Raw genomic sequence first — 26,497 nt, 5'->3', positions numbered from 1 at the left:
AGCCAGTGAAGGGATGCCAAAATGGGTGTAATGTGGTCCAACTTTCTGCTTCATGTCAAAAGTCTGGCTGCAGCATTTTGAACCAATTGGAGTGCCCTAATGCTAGATTGCGGTAAACCAGAAAATAGAACATTGCAGTAGTCCAACCTAGAAAAGATGAATGCATGGTTCAGGGTCTCAGCATCAGCCATAGACAGGATGGGACAAATCTTCGCTATATTTGCAGGTGTAAGAAAGCAGTCCTAGTAATATTTCTAATATGGAGGCCAAAGGACAACGAAGGATTAAAAATTACCCTAAGGTTCCTCACTTCAGTGTCAGTGTGATGTATGACACATGAGCTGAGGCTGAGCGTTAACTGGTCAAATTGATGCCGATGTCTCACTGGACCAAGAACCATCATTTCAGTGTTATCCACAGTGAGAGCCTCTACTGGTGGTTGGCTCTCACTGCGGTATTGTATCACTTCTTGTTCCGGAGCACAGCAGTGTTTTGCTGTATCTGTTAGCTGTTTAATCTGCGCAGTTAGATTGATCTAGTTAACTAGATAACGATTTGTTTCACAGTGTAATCTTCACGTGCCTTAACTAAAGCACTCTCTCTGCTGAATCACCTCTAAATTATTTACACTTTATTCACTTCGTGTGTTTTTAGGAATCCGCTAGCTTAGTGCAGCTACTAGCTCTTAGCCGGTTTAGCATGGTGGCTTCTCCTGTCTCTCCCGCACTTTTCTGCTCTGGGTGTGAAATGTTTAGTTATTCCTCAGCCTCCTTTAGCAGTAATGGTACTTGTAATAAGTGTAGCTTATTCGTAGCTTTGGAGGCCAGGCTGGGCGAATTGGAGACTCGGCTCCGCACCTTGGAAAATCCTACAGCTAGCCAGGCCCCTGTAGTCGGTGCGGACCAAGGTAGCTTAGCCGCCGTTAGTTTCCCTCTGGCAGATCCCGAGCAGCCGGGAAAGCAGGCCGACTGGGTGACTGTGAGGAGGAAGCGTAGTCCTAAACAGAAGCCCCGTGTACACCGCCAACCCATTCACATTTCTAACCATTTTTCCCCACTCGGCGACACACCCACCGAGGATCAAACTCTGGTTATTGGCAACTCTGTTTTGAGAAATGTGAAGTTAGCGACACCAGCAACCATAGTCAATTGTCTTCCGGGGGCCAGAGCAGGCGACATTGAAGGAAATTTGAAACTGCTGGCTAAGGCTAAGCGTAAATTTGGTAAGATTGTAATTCACGTCGGCAGTAATGACACCCGGTTACGCCAATCGGAGGTCACTAAAATTAACATTGAATCGGTGTGTAACTTTACAAAAACAATGTCGGACTCTGTAGTTTTCTCTGGGCCCCTCCCCAGTCGGACCGGGAGTGACATGTTTAGCCGCATGTTCTCCTTGAATTGCTGGCTGTCTGAGTGGTGTCCAAAAAATGAGGTGGGCTTCATAGATAATTGGCAAAGCTTCTGGGGAAAACCTGGTCTTGTTGGGAGAGACGGCATCCATCCCACTTTGGATGGAGCAGCTCTCATTTCTAGAAATCTGGCCAATTTTCTTAAATCCTCCAAACCGTGACTATCCAGGGTTGGGACCAGGAAGCAGAGTTGTAGTCTTACACACCTCTCTGCAGCTTCTCTCCCCCTGCCATCCCCTCATTACCCCATCCCTGTAGAGACAGTGCCTGCTCCCAGACCACCAATAACCAGTAAAAATCTATTTAAGCATAAAAATTCAAAAAGAAAAAATAATATAGCACCTTCAACTGCACCACAGACTAAAACAGTTAAATGTGGTCTATTAAACATTAGATCTCTCTCTTCTAAGTCCCTGTTAGTAAATGATATAATAATTGATCAACATATTGATTTATTCTGCCTTACAGAAACCTGGTTACAGCAGGATGAATATGTTAGTTTAAATGAGTCAACACCCCCGAATCACACTAACTGCCAGAACGCTCGTAGCACAGGCCGAGGCGGAGGATTAGCAGCAATCTTCCATTCCAGCTTATTAATTAATCAAAAACCCAGACAGAGCTTTAATTCATTTGAAAGCTTGACTCTTAGTCTTGTCCATCCAAATTGGAAGTCCCAAAAACCAGTTTTATTTGTTGTTATCTATCGTCCACCTGGTCGTTACTGTGAGTTTCTCTGTGAATTTTCAGACCTTTTGTCTGACTTAGTGCTTGGCTCAGATAAGATAATTATAGTGGGCGATTTTAACATCCACATAGATGCTGAGAATGACAGCCTCAACACTGCATTTAATCTATTGTTAGACTCGATTGGCTTTGCTCGAAAAGTAAATGAGTCCACCCACCACTTTAATCATACCTTAGCTCTTGTTCTGACTTATGGTATGGAAATTGAAGACTTAACAGTATTCCCTGAAAACTCCCTTCTGTCTGATCATTTCTTAATAACATTTACGTTTACTCTGATGGACTACCCAGCAGTGGGGAATAAGTTTCATTACAGTAGAAGTCTTTCAGAAAGCGCTGTAACTAGGTTTAAGGATATGATTCTTTCTTTATGTTCTCTAATGCCATATACCAACACAGGGCAGAGTAGCTACCTAAACTCTGTAAGTGGGATAGAGTATCTCGTCAATAGTTTTACATCCTCATTGAAGACAACTTTGGATGCTGTAGGTCCTCTGAAAAAGAGAGCCTTAAATCAGAAGTGCCTGACTCCGTGGTATAACTCACAAACTCGCATCTTAAAGCAGATAACCCGTAAGTTGGAGAGGAAATGGCGTCTCACTAATTTAGAAGATCTTCACTTAGCCTGGAAAAAGAGTCTGTTGCTCTATAAAAAAAAGCCCTCCGTAAAGCTAGGACATCTTACTACTCATCAATAATTGAAGAAAATAAGAACAACCCCAGGTTTCTTTTCAGCACTGCAGCCAGGCTGACAAAAAGTCAGAGCTCTATTGAGCCGAGTATTCCTTTAACTTTAACTAGTAATGACTTCATGACTTTCTTTGCTAATAAAATTTTAATTATTAGAGAAAAAATTACTCATAACCATCCCAAAGACGTATCGTTATCTTTGGCTGCTTTCAGTGATGCCGGTATTTGGTTAGACTCTTTCTCTCCGATTGTTCTGTCTGAGTTATTTTCATTAGTTACTTCCTCCAAACCATCAACATGTCTATTAGACCCCATTCCTACCAGGCTGCTCAAGGAAGCCCTACCATTATTTAATGCTTCCATCTTAAATATGATCAATCTATCTTTATTAGTTGGCTATGTACCACAGGCTTTTAAGGTGGCAGTAATTAAACCATTACTTAAAAAGCCATCACTTGACCCAGCTATCTTAGCTAATTATAGGCCAATCTCCAACCTTCCTTTTCTCTCAAAAATTCTTGAAAGGGTAGTTGTAAAACATCTAACTGATCATCTGCAGAGGAATGGTCTATTTGAAGAGTTTCAGTCAGGTTTTAGAATTCATCATAGTACAGAAACAGCATTAGTGAAGGTTACAAATGATCTTCTTATGGCCTCAGACAGTGGACTCATCTCTGTGCTTGTTCTGTTAGACCTCAGTGCTGCTTTTGATACTGTTGACCATAAAATTTTATTACAGAGATTAGAGCATGCCATAGGTATTAAAGGCACTGCACTGCGGTGGTTTGAATCATATTTATCTAATAGATTACAATTTGTTCATGTAAATGGGGAATCTTCTTCACAGACTAAGGTTAATTATGGAGTTCCACAAGGTTCTGTGCTAGGACCAATTTTATTCACTTTATACATGTTTACCTTAGGCAGTATTATTAGACGGCATTGCTTAAATTTTCATTGTTACGCAGATGATACCCAGCTTTATCTATCCATGAAGCCAGAGGACGCACACCAATTAGCTATTGTCTTACAGACATAAAGACATGGATGACCTCTAATTTCCTGCTTTTAAACTCAGATAAAACTGAAGTTATTGTACTTGGCCCCACAAATCTTAGAAACATGGTTTCTAACCAGATCCTTACTCTGGATGGCATTACCCTGACCTCTAGTAATACTGTGAGAAATCTTGGAGTCATTTTTGATCAGGATATGTCATTCAATGCGCATATTAAACAAATATGTAGGACTGCTTTTTGCATTTGCGCAATATCTCTAAAATTAGAAAGGTCTTGTCTCAGAGTGATGCTGAAAAACTAATTCATGCATTTATTTCCTCTAGGCTGGACTATTGTAATTCATTATTATCAGGTTGTCCTAAAAGTTCCCTAAAAAGCCTTCAGTTAATTCAAAATACTGCAGCTAGAGTACTGACAGGGACTAGAAGGAGAGAGCATATCTCACCCATATTGGCCTCTCTTCATTGGCTTTCTGTTAATTCTAGAATAGAATTTAAAATTATTCTTCTTACTTATAAGGTTTTGAATAATCAGGTTCCATCTTATCTTAGGGACCTCATAGTACCATATCACTCCAATAGAGCGCTTCGCTCTCAGACTGCAGGCTTACTTGTAGTTCCTAGGGTTTGTAAGAGTAGAATGGGAGGCAGAGCCTTCAGCTTTCAGGCTCCTCTCCTGTGGAACCAGCTCCCAATTCAGATCAGGGAGACAGACACCCTCTCTACCTTTAAGATTAGGCTTAAAACTTTCCTTTTTGCTAAAGCTTATAGTTAGGGCTGGATCAGGTGCACTGAGTGTTTCTTTCTCTTTTTGCTCTGTATGCACCACTCTGCATTTAATCATTAGTGATTGATCTCTGCTCCCCTCCACAGCATGTCTTTTTCCTGGTTCTCTCCCTCAGCCCCAACCAATCCCAGCAGAAGACTGCCCCTCCCTGAGCCTGGTTCTGCTGGAGGTTTCTTCCTGTTAAAAGGGAGTTTTTCCTTCCCGCTGTTGGCAAGTGCTTGCTCACAGGGGGTCGTTTTGACCATTGGGGTTTTTCCGTAATTATTGTATGGCCTTGCCTTACAATATAAAGCGCCTTGGGGCAACTGTTTGTTGTGATTTGGTGCGATATAAATAAAATTGATTTGATTTGATAAATAAGGTTGTTGTTCCACTAAACACGGCAGTGAACCTGTAAACTTAATAAGTGAGTGATCAGAGACCACTGATGTAAGAGGCATGATGTCAATATTCGTGACAGCAATACCACGTGCGAGAACCAGATCCAGGGTATTTCCACTAATGTGCGTCGAATCCCGAATGCATTGCCAAAATCCTAATGCATTTCAATTTCCATAAATAATTTGCAGAGGGGATCAGAAGGCTTATTTATATGAATGTTAAAGTCACCAATGATCAGAATGTTATCTACACTAGTTGACAAGTTAGAGATGAACGCACCAAATTCATCTAAGAATTCAGAATATGGGCCAGGAGGCCGATATATGGTGACAAAGTAATACGGCTGATTTTTATTCTTCTGACCTTGGTAATGCATAATAACCTGAGCAGAGCGGAGAATCAGATGCTCAAACGAGTTATATTTATGACCCTCAACAGCTAATAAGCTAAACCTAGATATATAAATAGGAGCAACACCCCCGCCTTGCTTTGCATCACGAGGGACATGACTAAATGTATATGCTGGTGGGCAGGCCTCATTTAAGGGGAGGACAGCTGTAGGTTTAAGCCAGGTTTCACATTACCCAATCATATCTAAGTGATGATCAATAATTAAATCATTAATCAACAATGATTTTGAGGACAGTGATCTTATGTTAATGAGACCCAGTCTAAGGACCTCAGTGGGGTTGACAGTTGAACTGCTTGGGTTTAAGGGTGGTTCCAGAGTAGCATATATAAGATGCCTCGAAGTAGGTTTAGGTTTGAGACATTCCACGCGCATTGTAGGTAGTAGACACGAAGTCTTTGCAACCACTGGGCCATCCTCAATTTCAACATTATCCAATATAGTAAGGGTATTAAGTTTGCAAAGCATAGCCCTCTATGATTTTTATGGTTATGTCTTAACAGGGAAAAGAAAATAACATTTGACACAAGTAAAGCTGTGCCTGCAGTTCACCAATATGACTTTTAGTTCTCAACAACACTGATTTGGGTTTAAATTTTATTCTTTTTCACTTATATACGTAAATGGGAAACGTAGTAACACAAATTTTTCCATCCAGTGCTGACATCACCATTTCTGGGCTAATTACCATTTACGTGTCATGCTAAAATAAGCATGAAGATTTGACTACTACAAGCGTGTTAATTTCAGTTCAGCATTTTTTTGCATGAATATTTCACACTAATGTAACAGAAGAAGCCATAAAATACATATTTCGCAGGCTAGGTCAGAACAAAAATAAACATATGGAGTTTGCATGTGGACAGTTTGAAGTAAATTCATCCCAAAAATAGATCTTAATTTGTGTGAAATAACTTAAATCGTGTCAACTGACAGTATATTAATGGAGAATATTGCTGCCTGCTGTCAAAAATACAACTTCTAAGATGAAAAATTTACCAGGGGTGTTAGTTTTTACCCAAGGCCAAACTATGGTCATCGGGTGTGCAAAGACTTTGCGTTTGTCTGTCCGTCCGTCTGTGCTCAGCACATGTCCAGTCCTATTCCTGCCAGGGTCTTCAAATTCACATGGAACATTCCTGGGACACAGACCTTGGACAAGTTCAAAGATGGCTCACCTTTGACCTATTTTAAGATGTAAAGAAGTCACATTGTTTCCTATTTTTATGCTCATACAGCTGAGGGTAATTTAGCATTCCGTTATATTTTGTACATATGATGATTAAAAAACAAAGTTTCCCTTTTGGTCTTTCTCCTTGAACCAGGCCCCCTTGGATTTATTCTTGATGAAGCTGTCTCATTGTAAATCGTCTCCCCACTGCAGAACAACGTTTACATTCATGGTTTGCGTTGTAGTTTCAACACAACATGGTTGTTTTCAGAACACCACGACCTTTACTGTAAAATCGGGAACAATCTGCTGCCTGTACAATCAGTGGCTCTTGATAAATGGGATCTCACATTACATTTATTTTTCAGTCTCAAATGTTTGGGATGAAGATGTGAAAATGCATGACTTCATATCCTTGATGGCGTCTCAGAGACGTTTCTAATCGAATTTAAAAGAATACCTTATTCTGGCAAATACACACCTGAAATTTGACCTGGATCACTCCAGAAAACACGAAGAAAACAAAAGTGGAAAATGTTGCCACAGATGGGAAAAAAAAAATTGCCTTCCCGGTACCATGTAAAACTCACATCACTGTGTAACTTTTACTTATATAGCTGAACTGTGCTGGGTTTCTTACATTCTTGTGATTGCACAGTATTCTAATAAGGTTTATGTTTGTGTTGTGGTCTATGGGGAGGGGGGGTGCTGCAGGAATGTTGGGAGCACCCTTTGGTTGAAAAAGATGATCTTCTACGGAGCTGGAGGAGATGCCTACCACCATGTGCTCGTACACAGATCCTGGGGGTGCAGCAGTGTTTGGAGTTCTTGCTGGGTTTTTCCCATAGTTTTGGGTTCTGTCAAACACTGGGGATCTGTGTGCTGTAGCTCAGACTCTGCTGCAGGGTCATTGATTGGAAGCTTTCATTGGGGTGCTGGTTTGTGAGGCATCATTGACAAATGATTAGTGGCATGGCCATCAGGAAGAAGGCTAAGGTAAGCAGCTAACTGTGTCATCAGTTGTTTTAAAATAAGTTTCTGTATATTTACTGAAGCAAATATGCACCTGTTGACCTCTGTTGGAGTTTTCTTCATGCATAGTCAGCCTATATTCAGTGGTGACAAGATGTGGTTTACTCAGAGTTTTTACTTGCCCCATAGTCTTACATTGTATATCTGTTTAGCCTGTGATGTTATTAGCCTTCTACCACAATACTGGGCTTTTTTTTTTCTTCTTTTGTGCTGATGTGAAAAGCAGAACCTAAAAACTGAGGTTAAAATAAATAAAAAATTCCGGAGTGTCCCTTTAAAAGGAAAGGGAATGGGCATTGTGGTCATAAAAGTCATGTTATTGTGCCCCAGCAGCAGGTCTGAGACCCCTGATCACATATCAGACACTTTGACTCACGGTTTGAAATGTTAAAAATAGCGTTTAAAAAGATGAAGTGCTGTTTTTCTCCTCTATTCGGAGGCACAATGGTCGGTGTTGTTGCGTGTCGCTTCTCCTCCTTTCTCCACTCATCCATCCATCCGCGCGTGCGTCCCCTCCCTCTCCTCCACACGCACGCACGCACACCGCTTTGCGCATCGCCTCCTCCGGCATCATGACCAACGACTCCCCGGAGGCAGAGAGCCGAGCTCCGTGCCGAGGAGGCCGGCGGAGGAACCAAGCGGACGACGACGTCACCATCCTGACGCCCTCCATGGATTTACGGCAGAGTAGCCGGAGTCGAACCAGCAGCAGCACCGACGCCGCCGCCAGCCTCGCCTCCTCCCTGGAGATGAGCAGCTCCTCGCTGGAGCTCAGCATCCGGACGCGGATCTTTAAGATCATCGTCATCGGGGACTCGAACGTGGGGAAGACCTGCCTGACCTTCCGCTTCACCGGCGGCAGCTTCCCCGACAAGACCGAGGCCACCATCGGCGTGGACTTCAGGGAGAAAGCTGTGGAGATCGAAGGGGAGACCATCAAGGTAAGAAGATGATCAGCAGAAACACAAAGACAATGTGCGTGCAGACTGCATTCATCAAATAATACATTTCTATTTTTTACAGGGTTCAATCAAACATGTCGTTTCAACTCAAAAATACGAGTGAAAGAGCTGCATTAAAATCCTACATTTAGTGGGAAAATATCATTTGTTCTTTCGACATGATTTGAATCAAGAACAAGTCATGTTAAAAGAACACATTTTATGATAACTGGACAATATGGAAAATGTTCCTTATTGTTTCGATATTGTTTATTTGAAGGGATGTTTTTTGTGTCGTTTTCCTCTTTTGTTATGAGACAATTTTTGACTAAATCCATATCACATACTGGTTTACATGAAATAGTTATATTTAGCCGCATTTTTGGTTTGTCGATTACAACCCTTTTATGATGTCAATTGATTCTTTTCAACTTGCTTCTGCACAGGAGCTTGATCTAAAAGTGTTTGATTACTCTGAACACAAATCTCATAGCATTGATTACAATATAGATCCGGATAGTTTTTTCTTAAAAATACTACTCATCACTGCAGTTACTTTACCGAGAAACAACTTAAGGACTGTTCCATGATAAACAGTTCTTTCTCCATTATACATTTTAATAGTAGAAGTCTTCCTATGAATTTGCCCAAAATTCAGGATTGTTTAAAAAGTGTCAATAATCCCTTTTCTGTCATTGCGGTTACAGAGACATGGTTGAGGGATGAGCACATAGACACGGTCCAGTGTCCCGTCGAGATGAGGTTCCTCGCGTAACTGCATATGTGTGCACTGAAAAAATTACTTGATGAAGTTCGCTTATTTTGATGGGCAAGTAAATGTATAAATTGTTCATCCGAACATAGTAATGTATAAAATCTACTCACTATAAAACGATAAGTATTTTTAATCTGGAGTTAGCTTATTTGGACAGGCAAAATATACATATACATACATTTATGCTCCTAACGTAAAATACAGAAAATGTTTTACTTACTAGGCTTTTGCCTTACAATATAAAGCACCTTGGGGCAACTGTTTGTTGTGATTTGGCGCTATATAAATAACATTGATTTGATTTGATTTAGGCTATAAATACACTGAATACAATTAATAAAAAAAAACTTTGACGGAAAAAAACAAAATGTACATGCACAGTTGCACGTCGAGCGAGTTACATCATCTCCACATGTGCAGTTACGTGAGGCACCTCATCTCGATGGGTGACATCTTCAAGTCTGGGGTAGAGCAATGTGCGCATGCGCACACGTGCAGTGACGCACCTCATCTCGACGGGACACCGGCTCGATGGTTATAATCTTTTTGTTATAAATAGGATGAATAAAAGGGGCGGTGACGTGGCACTTTACATCAGTTCTAGTTATCAGTATGAAATTGTCAATAATATGTCCTTTTCTTTTGACAAGGTCATGGAATGTGTTTCAGTGGAAATTAAATGTGAAAAATCAATCAATCAATCAATCAATCAATTTTTTTTATATAGCGCCAAATCACAACAAACAGTTGCCCCAAGGCGCTTTATATTGTAAGGCAAGGCCATACAATAATTATGTAAAACCCCAACGGTCAAAACGACCCCCTGTGAGCAAGCACTTGGCTACAGTGGGAAGGAAAAACTCCCTTTTAACAGGAAGAAACCTCCAGCAGAACCAGGCTCAGGGAGGGGCAGTCTTCTGCTGGGACTGGTTGGGGCTGAGGGAGAGAACCAGGAAAAAGACATGCTGTGGAGGGGAGCAGAGATCGATCACTAATGATTAAATGCAGAGTGGTGCATACAGAGCAAAAAGAAAAAGAAACAGTGCATCATGGGAACCCCCCAGCAGTCTACGTCTATAGCAGCATAACTAAGGGATGGTCAGGGTCACCTGATCCAGCCCTAACTATAAGCTTTAGCAAAAAGGAAAGTTTTAAGCCTAATCTTAAAAGTAGAGAGGGTGTCTGTCTCCCTGATCTGAATTGGGAGCTGGTTCCACAGGAGAGGAGCCTGAAAGCTGAAGGCTCTGCCTCCCATTCTACTCTTACAACCCTAGGAACTACAAGTAAGCCTGCAGTCTGAGAGCGAAGCGCTCTATTGGGGTAATATGGTACTACGAGGTCCCTAAGATAAGATGGGACCTGATTATTCAAAACCTTATAAGTAAGAAGAAGAATTTTAAATTCTATTCTAGAATTAACAGGAAGCCAATGAAGAGAGGCCAATATGGGTGAGATATGCTCTCTCCTTCTAGTCCCCGTCAGTACTCTAGCTGCAGCATTTTGAATTAACTGAAGGCTTTTTAGGGAACTTTTAGGACAACCTGATAATAATGAATTACAATAGTCCAGCCTAGAGGAAATAAATGCATGAATTAGTTTTTCAGCATCACTCTGAGACAAGACCTTTCTGATTTTAGAGATATTGCGTAAATGCAAAAAAGCAGTCCTACATATTTGTTTAATATGCACTTTGAATGACATATCCTGATCAAAAATGACTCCAAGATTTCTCACAGTATTACTAGAGGTCAGGGTAATGCCATCCAGAGTAAGGATCTGGTTAGACACCATGTTTCTAAGATTTGTGGGGCCAAGTACAATAACTTCAGTTTTATCTGAGTTTAAAAGCAGGAAATTAGAGGTCATCCATGTCTTTATGTCTGTAAGACAATCCTGCAGTTTAGCTAATTGGTGTGTGTCCTCTGGCTTCATGGATAGATAAAGCTGGGTATCATCTGCGTAACAATGAAAATTTAAGCAATACCGTCTAATAATACTGCCTAAGGGAAGCATGTATAAAGTGAATAAAATTGGTCCTAGCACAGAACCTTGTGGAACTCCATAATTAACTTTAGTCTGTGAAGAAGATTCCCCATTTACATGAACAAATTGTAATCTATTAGACAAATATGATTCAAACCACCGCAGCGCAGTGCCTTTAATACCTATGGCATGCTCTAATCTCTGTAATAAAATTTTATGGTCAACAGTATCAAAAGCAGCACTGAGATCTAACAGAACAAGCACAGAGATGAGTCCACTGTCCGAGGCCATAAGAAGATCATTTGTAACCTTCACTAATGCTGTTTCTGTACTATGATGAATTCTAAAACCTGACTGAAACTCTTCAAATAGACCATTCCTCTGCAGATGATCAGTTAGCTGTTTTACAACTACCCTTTCAAGAATTTTTGAGAGAAAAGGAAGGTTGGAGATTGGCCTATAATTAGCTAAGATAGCTGGGTCAAGTGATGGCTTTTTAAGTAATGGTTTAATTACTGCCACCTTAAAAGCCTGTGGTACATAGCCAACTAACAAAGATAGATTGATCATATTTAAGATCGAAGCATTAAATAATGGTAGGGCTTCCTTGAGCAGCCTGGTAGGAATGGGGTCAAATCAAAATCAAAAAACATAATCATAAGTTGTATTTACAGAGCTCCTGGATCAAACACAAATATTTTTGGGGATAAATTGACAGAAATGTATAACACCTTTAAAAATCATAAGCTTTTGTTTATATGTGGAGACATCAATATGGATTTCCTCAATCCTCATCATCAATCACATATAGATGAATTTATTAATTCTGTATTTTGTATGGGATTGTATCCAGTAATTACTCATCCAACTAGGATAACTAGGAATTCATCAACACTTATTGACAATATACTGATAAACATTACTATGGGGAACATAATGGGTGGACTTCTCATTAGTGATATCAGTGACCATCTGCCTGTTTTTGTTGTTTTCAATTCATTAGTTGATAAAATTGACCATATTAACATTACAAACTTCACAAGGAAAATAACAAAGGAAACTATGGAAAAGCTTAGGGTGGATTTAAGACAGCAAAATTGGAGTGACATTTACATTGAGGATGTAGATCAGTCTTACGAATCATTCATTTCTATTATTTCCAATTTATATGATAGACATTGCCCTTGTGTGTTAAAAGATGGAAAAAAAGCTAAGCAAAGATTAACCTTCAATCACTAAGTGACTTCAGCATGCATGTAAAAAGAAAAATTTTTGTATAAGCAGTTTTTAAAATCCAGAACAATTGAAGCTGAGATAAGATATGTCATATAAAAACAAACATACATTATGTGATCGTGTAAAAGACAGTATTATAGTGATTTATTGTGGAAAAAAATAAAACAAATAATATAAAGGGTACTTGGAGGTTCTTAAATGAAATCATAAATAAGAAAAACGTTGTCAAAGAATATCCTGCCTATTTTTATACAAATACTGACACAATTGTTAAAGAAAACAAAGCTATAGCAGATCATTTTAGTGGTTATTTTGTTAACGTGGGTTAAAAACTTAGCAAATTCAATTGTTCCTTCCAAAATGTGCACCTTGAATCACAGCAAAACAATAGAAACAGTTCATGATTCAATGTTTATTAGAGGAACGGATGAAAAAGAAATTATTGATACAGTTCACAAACTTAAGGGGAAAAAAAATCAACTGACAGTGACCGTTTTGATATATTTTTCGTTAAAATGATTAATGATTGCATTGTTAAGCCTTTAACATATATCTGTAAATTGTCATTAATGACTGGGAAATTTCCTTTCAAAATGAAAATAGTTAAAGTGATCCCATTGTTCAAATCTGGTGACAAGCATGTCTTTTGCAATTATAGGCCAATCTCCCTCTTACCACAATTTTCCAAAATTCTGGAAAAGGTATTTGAAATTAAGTTAAATTATTTTTTAACTCAACATCATATCCTTAGCGAGCAGCAATACGGTTTTAGAAAGAATCGCACTTCTTCACTGGCTGTGATGGATTTTGTTGAACAAATTACTAACGCGATTGAAAATAAGCAATATACTGTAGGGTTTTTTTGTTTTTTTTTACAGGAAGCATTTGATACTATAGATCATACCTTGCTACTGGACAAATTACAGAAGTATGGTATCAGGGGATTGGCACATGACTGGATAGCGAGCTACTTAGACAGTAGGTATCAGTGTGTCCACTTTGGTGGGACAAATTCTGAGTTTTTGAAGATTACTTGTGGGGTGCCCCAGGGTTCAGTCCTTGGGCCACTGTTGTTCCTTTTGTATATTAATGATATATATTTGGTTTCTAAGTATGTAAGTTGTATTTTATTTGCAGATGATACAACTGTGTTTTGTAGTGGGGATCATTTAGGACAGCTCCTGGACAAGATGGAGAACGAATTACATAAATTTAAAAAATGGTTTGATTTAAATAAATTATTGCTTCATTTTGGTAAAACTAAGTATATCATATTTGGGAATAAGTCCAGGAATTTAAGCCAAAAAACTATTACTACATGATATTGAAATTGTAACAGATACAAAATTTCTTGGTGTTCATATTGATGATAGATTAAGATGGAAAACACATATTAACTATGTTAAAACTAAAATGTCAAACGCCATTGCAATTCTGCATAAAGCCCAGGACTTCCTTACCCAACATGCATTGACCACTTTATATCATGCATTACTTGTTCCATATATGACATATTGTGTCGAGGTTTGGGGAAATACATACAGAACTAATACTAAACCAGTTTTTCTGTTGCAAAAGAAAGCTATAAGAATTATCAGTAATAAACCATATTGAGAGCCAACAAAGTCGTTATTTGCTTGTCTGCAAATTTTAAAATTCTGGGACTTGATTGATTATATTACAATACAGATTATGTATAAAGTTAAAAATAAGCTTTTGCCTCTACATGTCCAGAATCTGTTTAAAATGAGAGACTCCAGCTACAGTTTGAGAGGAACATTATTATTTGAGAAGCTGAAGATTCGTACTACTGTTAAAAGTCATTGTGTTTCCATCAGGGGTGTTAATATTTGGAATAATTGTCCTGATAATATTAAAATACTTGGTACACTGGTTGGTTTTAAAAGGCTTTACAAGAAGAATATATTTACCCGTTATAGGTTGAAGGATTAGGTTTACCATTTTTGTCACTGTTCACTCTTACTTGTTTGGTTGTGTTTTGAAATTTTTGTGATTAAGTTAAATTGTTTATGCACCTTTTTTCTCTTTTCTTGTACATGACGATATGTGTATGTACAGTGAGGAAAATAAGTATTTGAACACCCTGCGATTTTGCAAGTTCTCCCACTTAGAAATCATGGAGGGGTCTGAAATTTACATCTTAGGTGCATGTCCACTGTGAGAGACATAATCTAAAAAAAAGTCCGGAAATTTATATTATAACATGACTTTAATGAAGATAAAGTCATGTTAAAAGAATAAATTATATTTTTCATTTAACAATGAATTTTAATGCAGCCTTTTTAGTTGTATTTTTGAGTTGAAACATGTTTGATTTTACACACACACTCATCTTCAACCACTTATCCAAGATTAGGTTGCGGGGGGGGCTGGAGTCTGTTCCACCAGTCACAGGCCGGTAGTCGGGCTACACCTGGACAGGATGCCAGTCTGTCACAGGGCCACATACAGACAAACAAACACATTCACACCTACAGACAATTTAAAGATTCCAGTCCACCTAACCCAGGCTCAGACTGATAATCTGTGATTTTGGGCATTTGCCCGGTGGGCCGCTGCACATTTAGACGTGCGTGGGCCGGCCCTCCCATATTTATAGAGATCATGGAAATATACAGTGTTCTCGAACTGCGCGCTGCTGTCAACACGAAGAAAGTCCGTGATCGGTGAAGCTACAGCATTTAATCAGCGCAGCTGCAGAGCCACTTCCTGCATTTGTGTCAAAATAAAAGTTCTGTAGTGTTTCATACACGGCACAGTCTTATTCTAGGTTTCAGTTTTGTTTCCGTTTGATCACACAACGGAGACTTACATCGAGCACAATGATTGACATGACCAACAGCCAATGACAATGGAGAAGCGTACAGGGTGACCAATCAGATTGCAGGAAGAGCAGGCGGCCGCTCCCGCCCCTGTGAATGGACTGACTCCTCGGCGCCTGGACTTCTCTCCGCTCTTCTACTGATTACAAGGTTGGAATCGTTTCTTTTATCTTAATTAACTGTGCTTTACTTTTGTTAATCTTTAAATGCAACAGTTACGGACTTCAGCTCCTTAATTTGCTGCTGTGGGAATCCTAGCAGTGGTTACACATTACCCCTCTCTCTCTCTCTCTCTCTCTCTCTCTCACACACACACACACACACTTTGGAGACACAAAAACCTTTTTCCGCTTGTGTACATTTGCTTCCGTTTTGTCAGACCCAGCGCTAGAAAAAAAAAAAATTAAGGGGGCGATGAGTTTATCACAGGGGGCGGGGTCGCCCCCCCCCCAAAAAAAGTGCGCACTGGAGGAGACGTGCGCTCCTGTAAAGCTTGTGTATTTACGCTGCACTGTTGTAAGAGACTGACTAAGAGTGAAGAGTGATGACAGTATTTTTTTAATTATTATTTGAACGTATAGACCCTCGGTCAAGTGATCTCCTACATACCACACAGCCGGTGTTCTGTCAAGATGAGGTGCGCCAACTTTCGACACTATGAGCTGTGACGTACCTTCGCATTGTCCAATAGGAACGACGCGTCGGGCCAAAACACGGAAGACTTGTGGCAGAAACCACTGATCTGTACAAAACATTAATGTGTGACAGGACTGCTCATTTATAGAGCAGTTTTCTGAAGAAAAATCATTGGAAATGTTTTTTGTTGTTGTTACCTCAAAATTTCTGATTACTGTTAAAAAAAGGTTTAGAACACTTGTAATTAAAATAAGTAAATAAATCAATAAATGGTTCTTTAGAAACCTTTCATCTGTATTAAAACCACCTGTTATTTCAGATTAGATAATTTCTTGTTTAACATAAGGAACCTCAGATATTTATTTTTAGACAAATAAAATAACATGGAAACTTGTATATTTTTGGTCTGGTAGATTATTTATATCTTATTTCAACCAAAAAAAACAAACACTAAATAAATGCAAGTGTTTATTATAAATGTAAAAGGAAATAATTTAACAATGACTGCAGTGTGATTGTAAAGTAGGATTTCTGTGACATAAACCTCATGATGTTTTATATATATATATATATATATATATATATATATATATATATATATATATATATATATATATATATATAGTCATTTAAACTTGTAATTTCGTCAAAATATGTAATTGCCTTTAATGTTATCAGGACGCCCCCTCGTGGCACCGGGTCCGCGTTTTGTACTATGATCAAGGTGAAATGACAGTGAAAGTGTGTGTTTAGGTGTGTGTTCATGGTGTTTAGGTGTATAGTATTTGTTCATTGGGGGTTCGGTATGGACGGGTGGGTGTGCGTGTTTGGGGGTGGATTCGTTGGGTCAATAGTGGGCTGGTCCAGAGGAAAAATGCCAGGGCCGAAATTTGTTCCCAGTCCGACCCTGACCTAACCTGTGTGTTTCTGGATGTGGGAGGAAGCCAGAGCACCCAGAGCAAGCCCACACAAACACAGGGAGAACATGCAAACTCCACACAGAAAGGCCACAGGTGGGAATCGATCCCATGACCTTCTTGCTGTGAGGCAACAGTGCTAACCACTAAGCCACCATGCTGTTTGATTTTACATTGTATGTTAAACAGACTGCATTTATAAAGCACATTACAGTGAGGCCTCAATCAATCACACACACACATACACACACACTCTAATGTCAGTGTGCTGTCATGCTCTTAGTGTGCCGTGGAACACCCAAGTGGCCATCCCATCATGACCTTCCACCCTGATGGAGAATCAAACCGATCCATGAACACGGGTTTCTCGCTTGTGAAGTAGCAGATAAGAACTGAAATCAATTTATTTGGTCAAAAAGGAAGCAAGACTTACATTTAAACATGATCAGAATGTGTCCAACTTGTATCATTGTGTTATGTCTCTCAATTAGAAACACAAGAAAATGATGTTATTTGGACACATTCTGATCATGAAAATTCAGTAAGGTATATCTTATATATTATATTCCAATTCTAAGGTGGAACTATGCCAGTATACAAAGGTATATCTAAAAAGGAAGAGTAAAATAAGAGAGTAGAAAAGAGTAGAGTAGAGCCACTTAGGTGTCTGGTCTTGAGAACCAGGGATGGTAGGTTAAAAAGCTCTCCCTACCCACCCAAGCAGCTCAAGAAAAAGGTATAAATAATAAAATAAGTAATAAGACATAAGAAGGATAAGACATCACAGGAGAAGATTGTAGTATAGGTAATTAGTATGTAGACTAGTAGTAAAATCAAATATAGTTAGGAGGCTAAGCTGTAGAAGCAGAAGCTATGAGTGAGTGACTGTACTGGTATCTATCCATCCATCCATCCATTTTCTTCCGCTTTATCGGGAGTCGGGTCGCAGGGGCAGCAGCTCAAGCAAAGCCGCCCAGACCTCCCGATCCACACAGACCTCCCCCAGCTCCTCCGGGGGAACCCCAAGGCATTCCCAAGCCACCCGAGAGACGTAATCCCTCCAGCGTGTCCTGGGTCTTCACCGGGGCCTCCTCCCAGTGGGACGTGGGACTCCAGCGAGGCGTCCAGGGGGCATCTGGAAAAGATGCCTGAGCCACCTCAACTGACTCCTTTTGATGTGGAGGAGCAGCGGCTCGACTCCGAGCTCCTCCCGAGTGACCGAGCTCCTCACCCTATCTCTAAGGGAGCGCCCAGCCTCCCTGCGGAGGAAACTCATCTCAGCCGCTTGTACTCGCGATCTCGTTCTTTCGGTCATGAGCCAAATCTCATGACCATAGGTGAGGATCGGAATGTAGATCGATCGGTAAATCGAGAGCTTTGCCCCCCTACTCAGCTCTCTCTTCACCATGACAGTCCGATACAGCGACCGCATCACTGCAGATGCTGCACCGATCCGTCTATCGATCTCACGCTCCGTCCGTCCCTCACTTGTGAACAAGACCCGAGATACTTAAACTCCTCCACTTGAGGCAAGGACACTCTACCGATCTGAAGAGGGCAAAGCACCTTTTTCCGGTCGAGAACCATGGCCTCGGATTTGGAGGTGCTGATTTTCATCCCGGACGCTTCACACTCGGCTGCAGACCGCCCCAGTGCACGCTGAAGGTCCTGATTTGACGAAGCCAACAGAACCACATCGTCCGCAAACAGCAGAGACGAGATTCTGTGGTTCCCAAACCAGACCCCCTCTACACCCTGGCTGCGCCTAGAAATTCTGTCCATAAAAATAATGAACAGAACCGGTGACAAAGGGCAGCCCTGGCGGAGGCCAACGTGCAGTGGAAACAGGTTTGACTTACTACCGGCAATGTGAACCAAGCTCCTGCTGCAGTTGTACAGGGACTGGATAGCCCTTAGCAAAGGACCCCGGACCCCGTACTCCCGGAACACTCCCCACAGGGCGCCCCGAGGGACACGGTCGAACGCCTTCTCCAGATCCACAAAACACATGTGGACTGGTTGGGCAAACTCCCATGAACCCTCGAGCACCCGATGGAGCGTGTAGAGCTGGTCCAGTGTGCTGCGACCAGGACGAAAAACACACTGTTCCTCCTGAATCCGAGGTTCGACCATCGGTCGAATTCTCCTCTCCAGTACTCTGGAATAGACCTTACAGGGGAGGCTGAGGAGTGTGATCCCCCTATAGTTGGAACACACCCTCCGGTCCCCCTTCTTAAACAGAGGGACCACCACCCCGGTCTGCCAATCCAGAGGCACTGTCCCCGATCGCCACGCGATGTTGCAGAGGTGTGTCAGCCAAGACAGCCCCACAACATCCAGAGACTTAAGGTACTCAGGATGGATTTCATCCACCCCAGGGGCCTTGCCACCGAGGAGCTTTCTAACCACCTCGGTGACTTCGGCCTGGGTAATGGATGAGTCTGCCTCTGAGCCCCAGTCTCTGCTTCCTCTTTGGAAGACGTGACGATGGGATTGAGGAGATCCTCGAAGTACTCCTTCCACCGCCCGACAACATCCCCAGTCAGGGTCAACAGCTCCCCACCGTAAACAGTGCTGGTGGAGATCTGCTTCTGCCTCCTGAGGCGTCGGATGGTTTGCCAGAATCTCTTCAAGGCCGACCGATAGTCCTCCTCCATGGCCTCCCCGAACTCCTCCCAGACCCGAGTTTTTGCCTCTGCGACCGCACGGGCTGTGGCACGCTTGGCCTGCCGGTACCTGTCAGCTGCCTCCGGGGTCCCACCTTCCAACAAAGATAAGTAGGACTCCTTCTTCAGCTTGACAGCATCCCTTACTTCCGGTGTCCACCACAGCTGCAGGCAGCCGCATCGACAATGTAGGTGGAGAACATGGTCCACTCGGACTCCATGTCTCCAACCTCCCCCGGGATCTGGGAGAAGCTCTCCCGGAGGTGGGAGTTGAAGACCTCGCTGACAGAGCGTTCTGCCAGCAGACCCTCACAATACGTTTGGGCCTGCCAGGTCTGACCGGCTTCCTCCTCTCCCAGCGGATCCAACACACCACCAGGTGGTGATCGGTCGACAGCTCTGCCCCTCTCTTCACTCGAGTGAAAGAGACACATGGCCAAAGGTCAGATGATACTACTACAAAGTCGATCATCGACCTCCGGCTCAGGGTGTCCTGGTGCCACGTGCACTTATGGACACCCTTGTGCTCAAACATGGTGTTCGTGACTAGCACAGAGGTCCAACAACTGAACACCACTCGGGTTCAGATCGGGGAGGCTGTGCTTCCCGATCACCCCCCTCCAGGTCTCACTGTCGCTGCCCATGTAGGCGTTGAAATCCCCCAGGAGAACAATGAAGTCCCCAGTCGGAGCGCTATCTAGTACCCCTCCCAGGGACTCCAAGAAGGTTGGGTACTCTGCAGTGCTGCTCGGCCTGTAGGCTGAGACAACGGTGAGAGACCTGTCCCCGATCCGAAGGTGTAGGGACGTGACCCTCTCATTCACTGGAGTAAACTCCAACACATGGCGACTGAGCTGGGGAGCAATAAGCAATCCGACCCCAGCTCTCCGCCTCTCCCCGTGGGCATTGCCAGAAAAATGAAGCGTCCAGCCCCTCTCCAGGAGTCGGGTACCAGAGCCCAAGCTGTGAGTGGAGGTGAGCCCGACTATCTCTAGTCGTTATCTCTCAACCTTCCGCACAAGCTCAGGCTCCTTCCCCCCCAGCGAGGTGAATTTCCACGTCCCAACAGGCAGGGGCTGTGAGCATGGACCGGGCCACCGGGCCACCCGCCCTCGACCACCACCCAATTCTCTCTGCACCCGACCCCCATGGCCCCCTCTGCAGGTGGTGAACCCACAGGAGGGCGGCCCACGTCGCTCTTTTGGGCTGAGCCCGGCCGGGCTAAGGCCCGACCACCACGCTCTCGCACGCGAGCCCCAACCCCAGGCCTGGCTCCAGGGTGGGGCCCCGGCTCCGCCATACCGGGCGACGTCTCTGTCCTTGATTGTTTTACTGGTCATGGAGTGTTGTGTGGGCCGCCAGAAGAGGAGGTACTGCTGGCCCACCACCAGAGGGCGCTCTGCCTGAAGTGCGGGCTTCAGGCACGAGAGGGCGCTGCCGCCATGGACACAGCCGGGGGGTGACAGCTGTCGCTCATTACCTCTTGACAGCTGTCACCCATCTACTCAACATCATCTCACTCCATAAAGACCAGACGTCATCTCCACCTCGTTGCCGAGATATCATACTTCATTGGAGGTAATATCCTCAGCCGTTTTGTAATTGTAATACTTGTATATTGTGAGTGTTTGCAGGAGTACCAGTTCCTCCGTCGGTGGAAGCTGTGAGAGCGCTGAAGGCACTCTTTTCCCCTGAGGAATCCACAGTACTCTGCAAGTTATTGAGTGAGAGGTGGAGGTGGCATTCCCACCGTTGTTGTTATTGGGTGTACACACACCCACACTTGACTGTCTTTATTCTTCGCCAGCAGTACCAGATCCGACAGTCGGGGACGGTGATCACCTGGGAATTCGGGACTTGGCGGCTCCAGTATTCACCAGCTTCTGGGGTGGCGGAAATCGTGTGGTTCCGGCTCTTCTTAGGACAGACGTCTTCTATCCCACACGTCACCTTTGTGTATTGACTGTTATGATATTCTGAGATTGTCTGTATGTTCGTTGTGCACATTCACAACATTAAATTGTTATATTTTGGCTCATCTATTGACCGTTCATTTGCGCCCCCAGTTGTGGGTCTGTGTCACTACACTTTCCCAACAATGGAGGTTCTGAACTGCCCTTAGTCTGACCCGTCACCTAGGACCTGTTTGCCTTGGAAGACCCTACAAGGGGCACAAAGCCCCTGACAACATAGCTCCTAGGATCATCCGAGTACGCAAACTCCCACACCACCATAAGGTGGCAGCTTGAGGGGGAGTAATAAATAAGTCAAAACTGAAATTTCTTTCAATTTGAACCAGTAAACTCTCTACTTATGCAACATTTTTACCTTAATTTTACAGTCTGGGAGTAATTGTAATCACTAAATTACTTGTTTTGAGGAGAATGCCCCCCCAAAAAAGCATTTCTTAGCAGAAAACCAGCCTTGCAACTTTAGGGACGCTGACCCATCGTCCTTTGAAGAGTCTCCGGTCTGGTGAAAAACACAAACTCCACTCCAACCGCAGTCCAACCACACATACATGGCCCCGTATTGAGGCACCAGCACACCACCACTCTTCTTCTTAACGCGAGCTACCAGCGTTAAGAAGAAGAGTGCCTTAATTGAACTCAGAACATGGCACCATTTTGGTTCCAACTGCACTGAACTATTGAATGAACCTTTTATGTTTTCAGCACTTTTTAAAATCATTTAACCACATACAGCAACACATCCAGGTACAGGTGGTATCAAAATAAATATAAAAATAGTTAAGCTTTCAAGCTTTATTGATCTCACAGAGGAGAAATTCACGTTACGTCATCTCTTAAAAAAACACACAAGGTGGGTGCAAGTAGAGGAAAATGTTCATCGAACAGCGTGTGCAAGGATAAGCAATAATAATAATTCTTGTAACAATACAAGACATAAGAAATGAGGTAGAAATAGAATATATATATATACACACACACACACACACACACACACACAGACACATATACGTGCATATGTACATATATATACATACACACACATACATACACACATATACACACATACATATACACACATACATGCATACCCATATGCACACACATACCTATACACATATACATATGCATACATATAAACATGATTGGGATTGAAAGAGATAGGAGCATCTTCTTTACAATATGTGGTCCTAGCACGTCTGTGCTAGGACCAATTTTATTCACTTTATACATGCTTCCCTTGGGCAGTATTATTAGACGGTATTGCTTAAATTTTCATTGTTACGCAGATGATACCCAGCTTTATCTATCCATGAAGCCAGAGGATACACACCAATTAGCTAAACTGCAGGATTGTCTTACAGACATAAAGACATGGATGACCTCTAATTTCCTGCTTTTAAACTCAGATAAAACTGAAGTTATTGTACTTGGCCCCACAAATCTTAGAAGCATGGTGTCTAACCAGATCGTTACTCTGGATGGCATTTCCCTGATCTCTAGTAATACTGTGAGAAATCTTGGAGTTATTTTTGATCAGGATATGTCATTCAAAGCGCATATTAAACAAATATGTAGGACTGCCTTTTTGCATTTACGCAATATCTCTAAAATCAGAAAGGTCTTGTCTCAGAGTGATGCTGAAAAATTAATTCATGCATTTATTTCCTCTAGGCTGGACTATTGTAATTCATTATTATCAGGTTGTCCTAAAAGTTCCCTAAAAAGCCTTCAGTTGGTTCAGAATGCTGCAGCTAGAGTACTGACGGGGACTAGCAGGAGAGAGCATATCTCACCCGTGTTGGCCTCCCTTCATTGGCTTCCTGTTAATGCTAGAATAGAATTTAAAATTCTTCTTCTTACTTATAAGGTTTTGAATAATCAGGTCCCATCTTATCTTAGGGACCTCGTAGTACCATATTACCCCATTAGAGCGCTTCGCTCTCAGACTGCGGGCTTACTTGTAGTTCCTAGGGTTTGTAAGAGTAGAATGGGAGGCAGAGCCTTCAGCTTTCAGGCTCCTCTCCTGTGGAACCAGCTCCCAATTCAGATCAGGGAGACAGATACCCTCTCTACTTTTAAGATTAGGCTTAAAACTTTCCTTTTCGCTAAGGCTTATAGTTAGGGCTGGATCGGGTGACCCTGGACCATCCCTTGGTTATGTTGCTTTAGACGTAGACTGTGGGGGGGTTCCCATGATGCACTGTTTCTTTCTCTTTTTGCTCTCTTTTTCCTGGTTCTTTCTCTCAGCCCCAACCAGTCTCAGCAGAAGACTGCCCCTCCCTGAGCCTGGTTCTGCTGGAGGTTTCTTCCTGTTAAAAGGGAGTTTTTCCTTCCCACTGTGGCCAAGTGCTTGCTCATAGGGGATCGTTTTGACCGTTGGGGTTTTTCATAATTATTGTATGGCCTTGCCTTGCAATGTAGAGCGCCTTGGGGCAACTGTTTGTTGTGATTTGGCGCTATATAAGAAAAAAGTTGATTGATTGATTGATGTGAAATGGAATTTAGATGTGGTAAGGTGACATTAGTGCAGGGATTTGTAAACGAGTTGTTATTGCACATGATTTGTGGACATATTAATATTGCACATGATTTGTGGACATATTATTGCATGTGGTTATTTCACAGTGTTATTGTACAGTCTGACAGCAGCAGGGAGGAACGACCTGCAGTATCGTTCCTTCTTGCACTGAGGGTGCCTCAGTCTGTCACTGAAGGAGCTGCTCAGCTCCACTACAGTCTGGTGCAGAGGGTGAGAGGAGTTGTTCATGATGGATTTGAACTTGGTTAACACCCTCCTCTCAGCCACCTCCTCCAGAGAGTCCAGAGGACAGCCCAGGACAGAGCTGGACTTCCTGACCAGCTTGTTCAGTCTCTTTCTCTCCCGCTCTGTGCTGCCCGGGGCCCAACAGATGACAGCATAGAGGAGAGCTGAGACTACAACAGAGTCATAGAAGGTCTTAAGCAGAGGCCTGCTCACTCCAAAGGATCTCAGTCTCCTCAGGAGGTGGAGGTGACTCTGACCTTTTTTGTACAGGGCGTCAGTGTTGTGAGTCTAGTCCAGTTTGTTGTTGAGGTGAACACCTAGGTATTTGAAACTGTCCACAGTCTTTATGTCCTCCCCTTGGATGTTCACCGGTGGGTGAGGTGCTGGTTTCCTCCTGAAGTCGATCACCATCTCCTTCGTCTTAATGAGTCTTAACAAGTGGTTGCGCTCACACCAGTCCACAAAGTCTGTGATGACCGACTGGTACTCCAGCTCGTTCCCCTTAGACACACGACCCACAATGGTGGAGTCATCAGAGAACTTTTGGAGGTGGCAGCTGTCCGTGTTGTAGGTGAAGTCCGAAGTGTAGAGGGTGAAGAGGAAACGCGAGAGGACGGTGCCCTGGGGGGCCCCGGTGCTGCACCTTACCACCTCAGATTGACAGCTGCACGTACTGTGGGCAGTCAATGAGGTAGTCGATGGTCCAGGCAGCGAGGTGCCCATCCACACCTGCGTCCTCCAGTTTCCCCCGCAGCAGCGCCGGTCTGATAGTGTTGAAAGCGCTGGAGAAATCAAAGAACATGGAGGTGAGACAGGACGAGCCGTTCCATGGTCTTCATGAGGTGGGAGGTCAGGGCAACTGGTCTGTAGTGGTCCGGTTCCTTGGCATGTGGTGTTTTGGGAACCGGGACCACACAGGAGGTCTTCCACAGGGTAGGGACCTTCCAAACTTCCAAACTCCTGTGGGAGATAGTACGGCCTCATGCTCGCCGCGAGTAGCTCCACTTCCGAGGAGCAGATCTGCTCCTTCACGTGAATATGAGTTGCGCTGCACCATCTCTCACTCACATAAACGGCGAGCCATCCTATCCACGCAGATGAGTGTGAGAGCCGTTCATGTTGATTAAAGAGTCCAGTACATGTTCATCCAACCATGTCTCCGTGAAGCACATGAGACTGCAGCCCTTATACAGCTTCTGGAAATGGGTTAGCACTGCTAGCTCCTCGGTCTTGTTGCGGAGAGATCTTACATTCCCCATGACCACAGACAGAATATAAGTCCTTCTCCTCTTTGTCCACCTGCCCCTGCAGCCCCTACGTTTCTTCCGAATGTCTGCAGGTACGTCCGGGTGCTCAGCATAGCGGGGACCCGACCCACTGTGCATTGAGTCTCTTAGTCCAAGCAGCTGATCCCAGCTATAAACAATGGGACATCTGGAGCTGGAAACAAAGGGATTTCCCCGCTGTGCCTCAAAAGTGCAGAGAGCAGCATAAAAATAATCACAAAAGTAACAAAAGTGGGTTTCCCATGTGCATACTTGCACAGGGTACCACCCCCTGCAAATAAAAACAAATAAGCTCCATTAAAAAGTATTACAAATAGCGAAAGTAGGAAAAGAGGGGGGAGAGCTGAAGTAACAGGCTGCTACGTCAACAGCGCCATCTTGAAAAAAATGTATTTATTTATTGAAATCAATATATTTGTTGATTTACTGAATTAATTTAAAGCCTGATTTATGCAGCTGCAGCTTTGTAACTCCGTGTCATACAATGACGTGCGTGACAGTTTTAAAGTTTTCCGTCTCTGGATTTTGCTTTATTCTGGACTAATCTGACCGTCAATCAGCTTTTCTTTCTACAATCATCACCTCTAATTCAAAGGTAATGTGCACACTTTCCTCTTTTACCGAGTCCGTGCTGTAACAGTGCGGACTTTTCTGATCAGTTTTTAATCAGCGTGCGCACTGTAAAAAACTATTACAATATGATGGCAGACAAAGTAGTGAAAGCAGCAAAGTGTCAAATCACAGCCTTTTGCTGTATCTGATTTAACAGGTGCACATCAGGCTGTGGCTCTAAGTCTGAGTACGGTTTGAAAAAATAAATGGTCTGGCTTT

General features: G+C 42.9%; 1 protein-coding gene across 1 annotated transcript in view; it reads left to right on the top strand.

Annotated features, from left to right (window-relative positions):
* The first annotated feature begins 8,211 nt into the window (after positions 1-8,211).
* rab33a (RAB33A, member RAS oncogene family) overlaps positions 8,212-26,497 on the top strand; it is a 68,079-nt gene continuing 49,793 nt past the window's right edge. The window contains exon 1 of the mRNA XM_034181539.1: positions 8,212-8,587. Coding sequence (XP_034037430.1) covers positions 8,219-8,587 — 369 coding nt within the window. The 5' untranslated portion in view covers positions 8,212-8,218. The remainder of the gene's footprint in view (positions 8,588-26,497) is intronic.

The sequence above is a fragment of the Thalassophryne amazonica genome, chromosome 11 (assembly GCF_902500255.1).
Source record: "Thalassophryne amazonica chromosome 11, fThaAma1.1, whole genome shotgun sequence".
Lineage (NCBI taxonomy): Eukaryota > Metazoa > Chordata > Actinopteri > Batrachoidiformes > Batrachoididae > Thalassophryne > Thalassophryne amazonica.
Note: the sequence above shows the minus strand (reverse complement) of the source record. Positions and strands in the feature narration are given on the sequence as shown.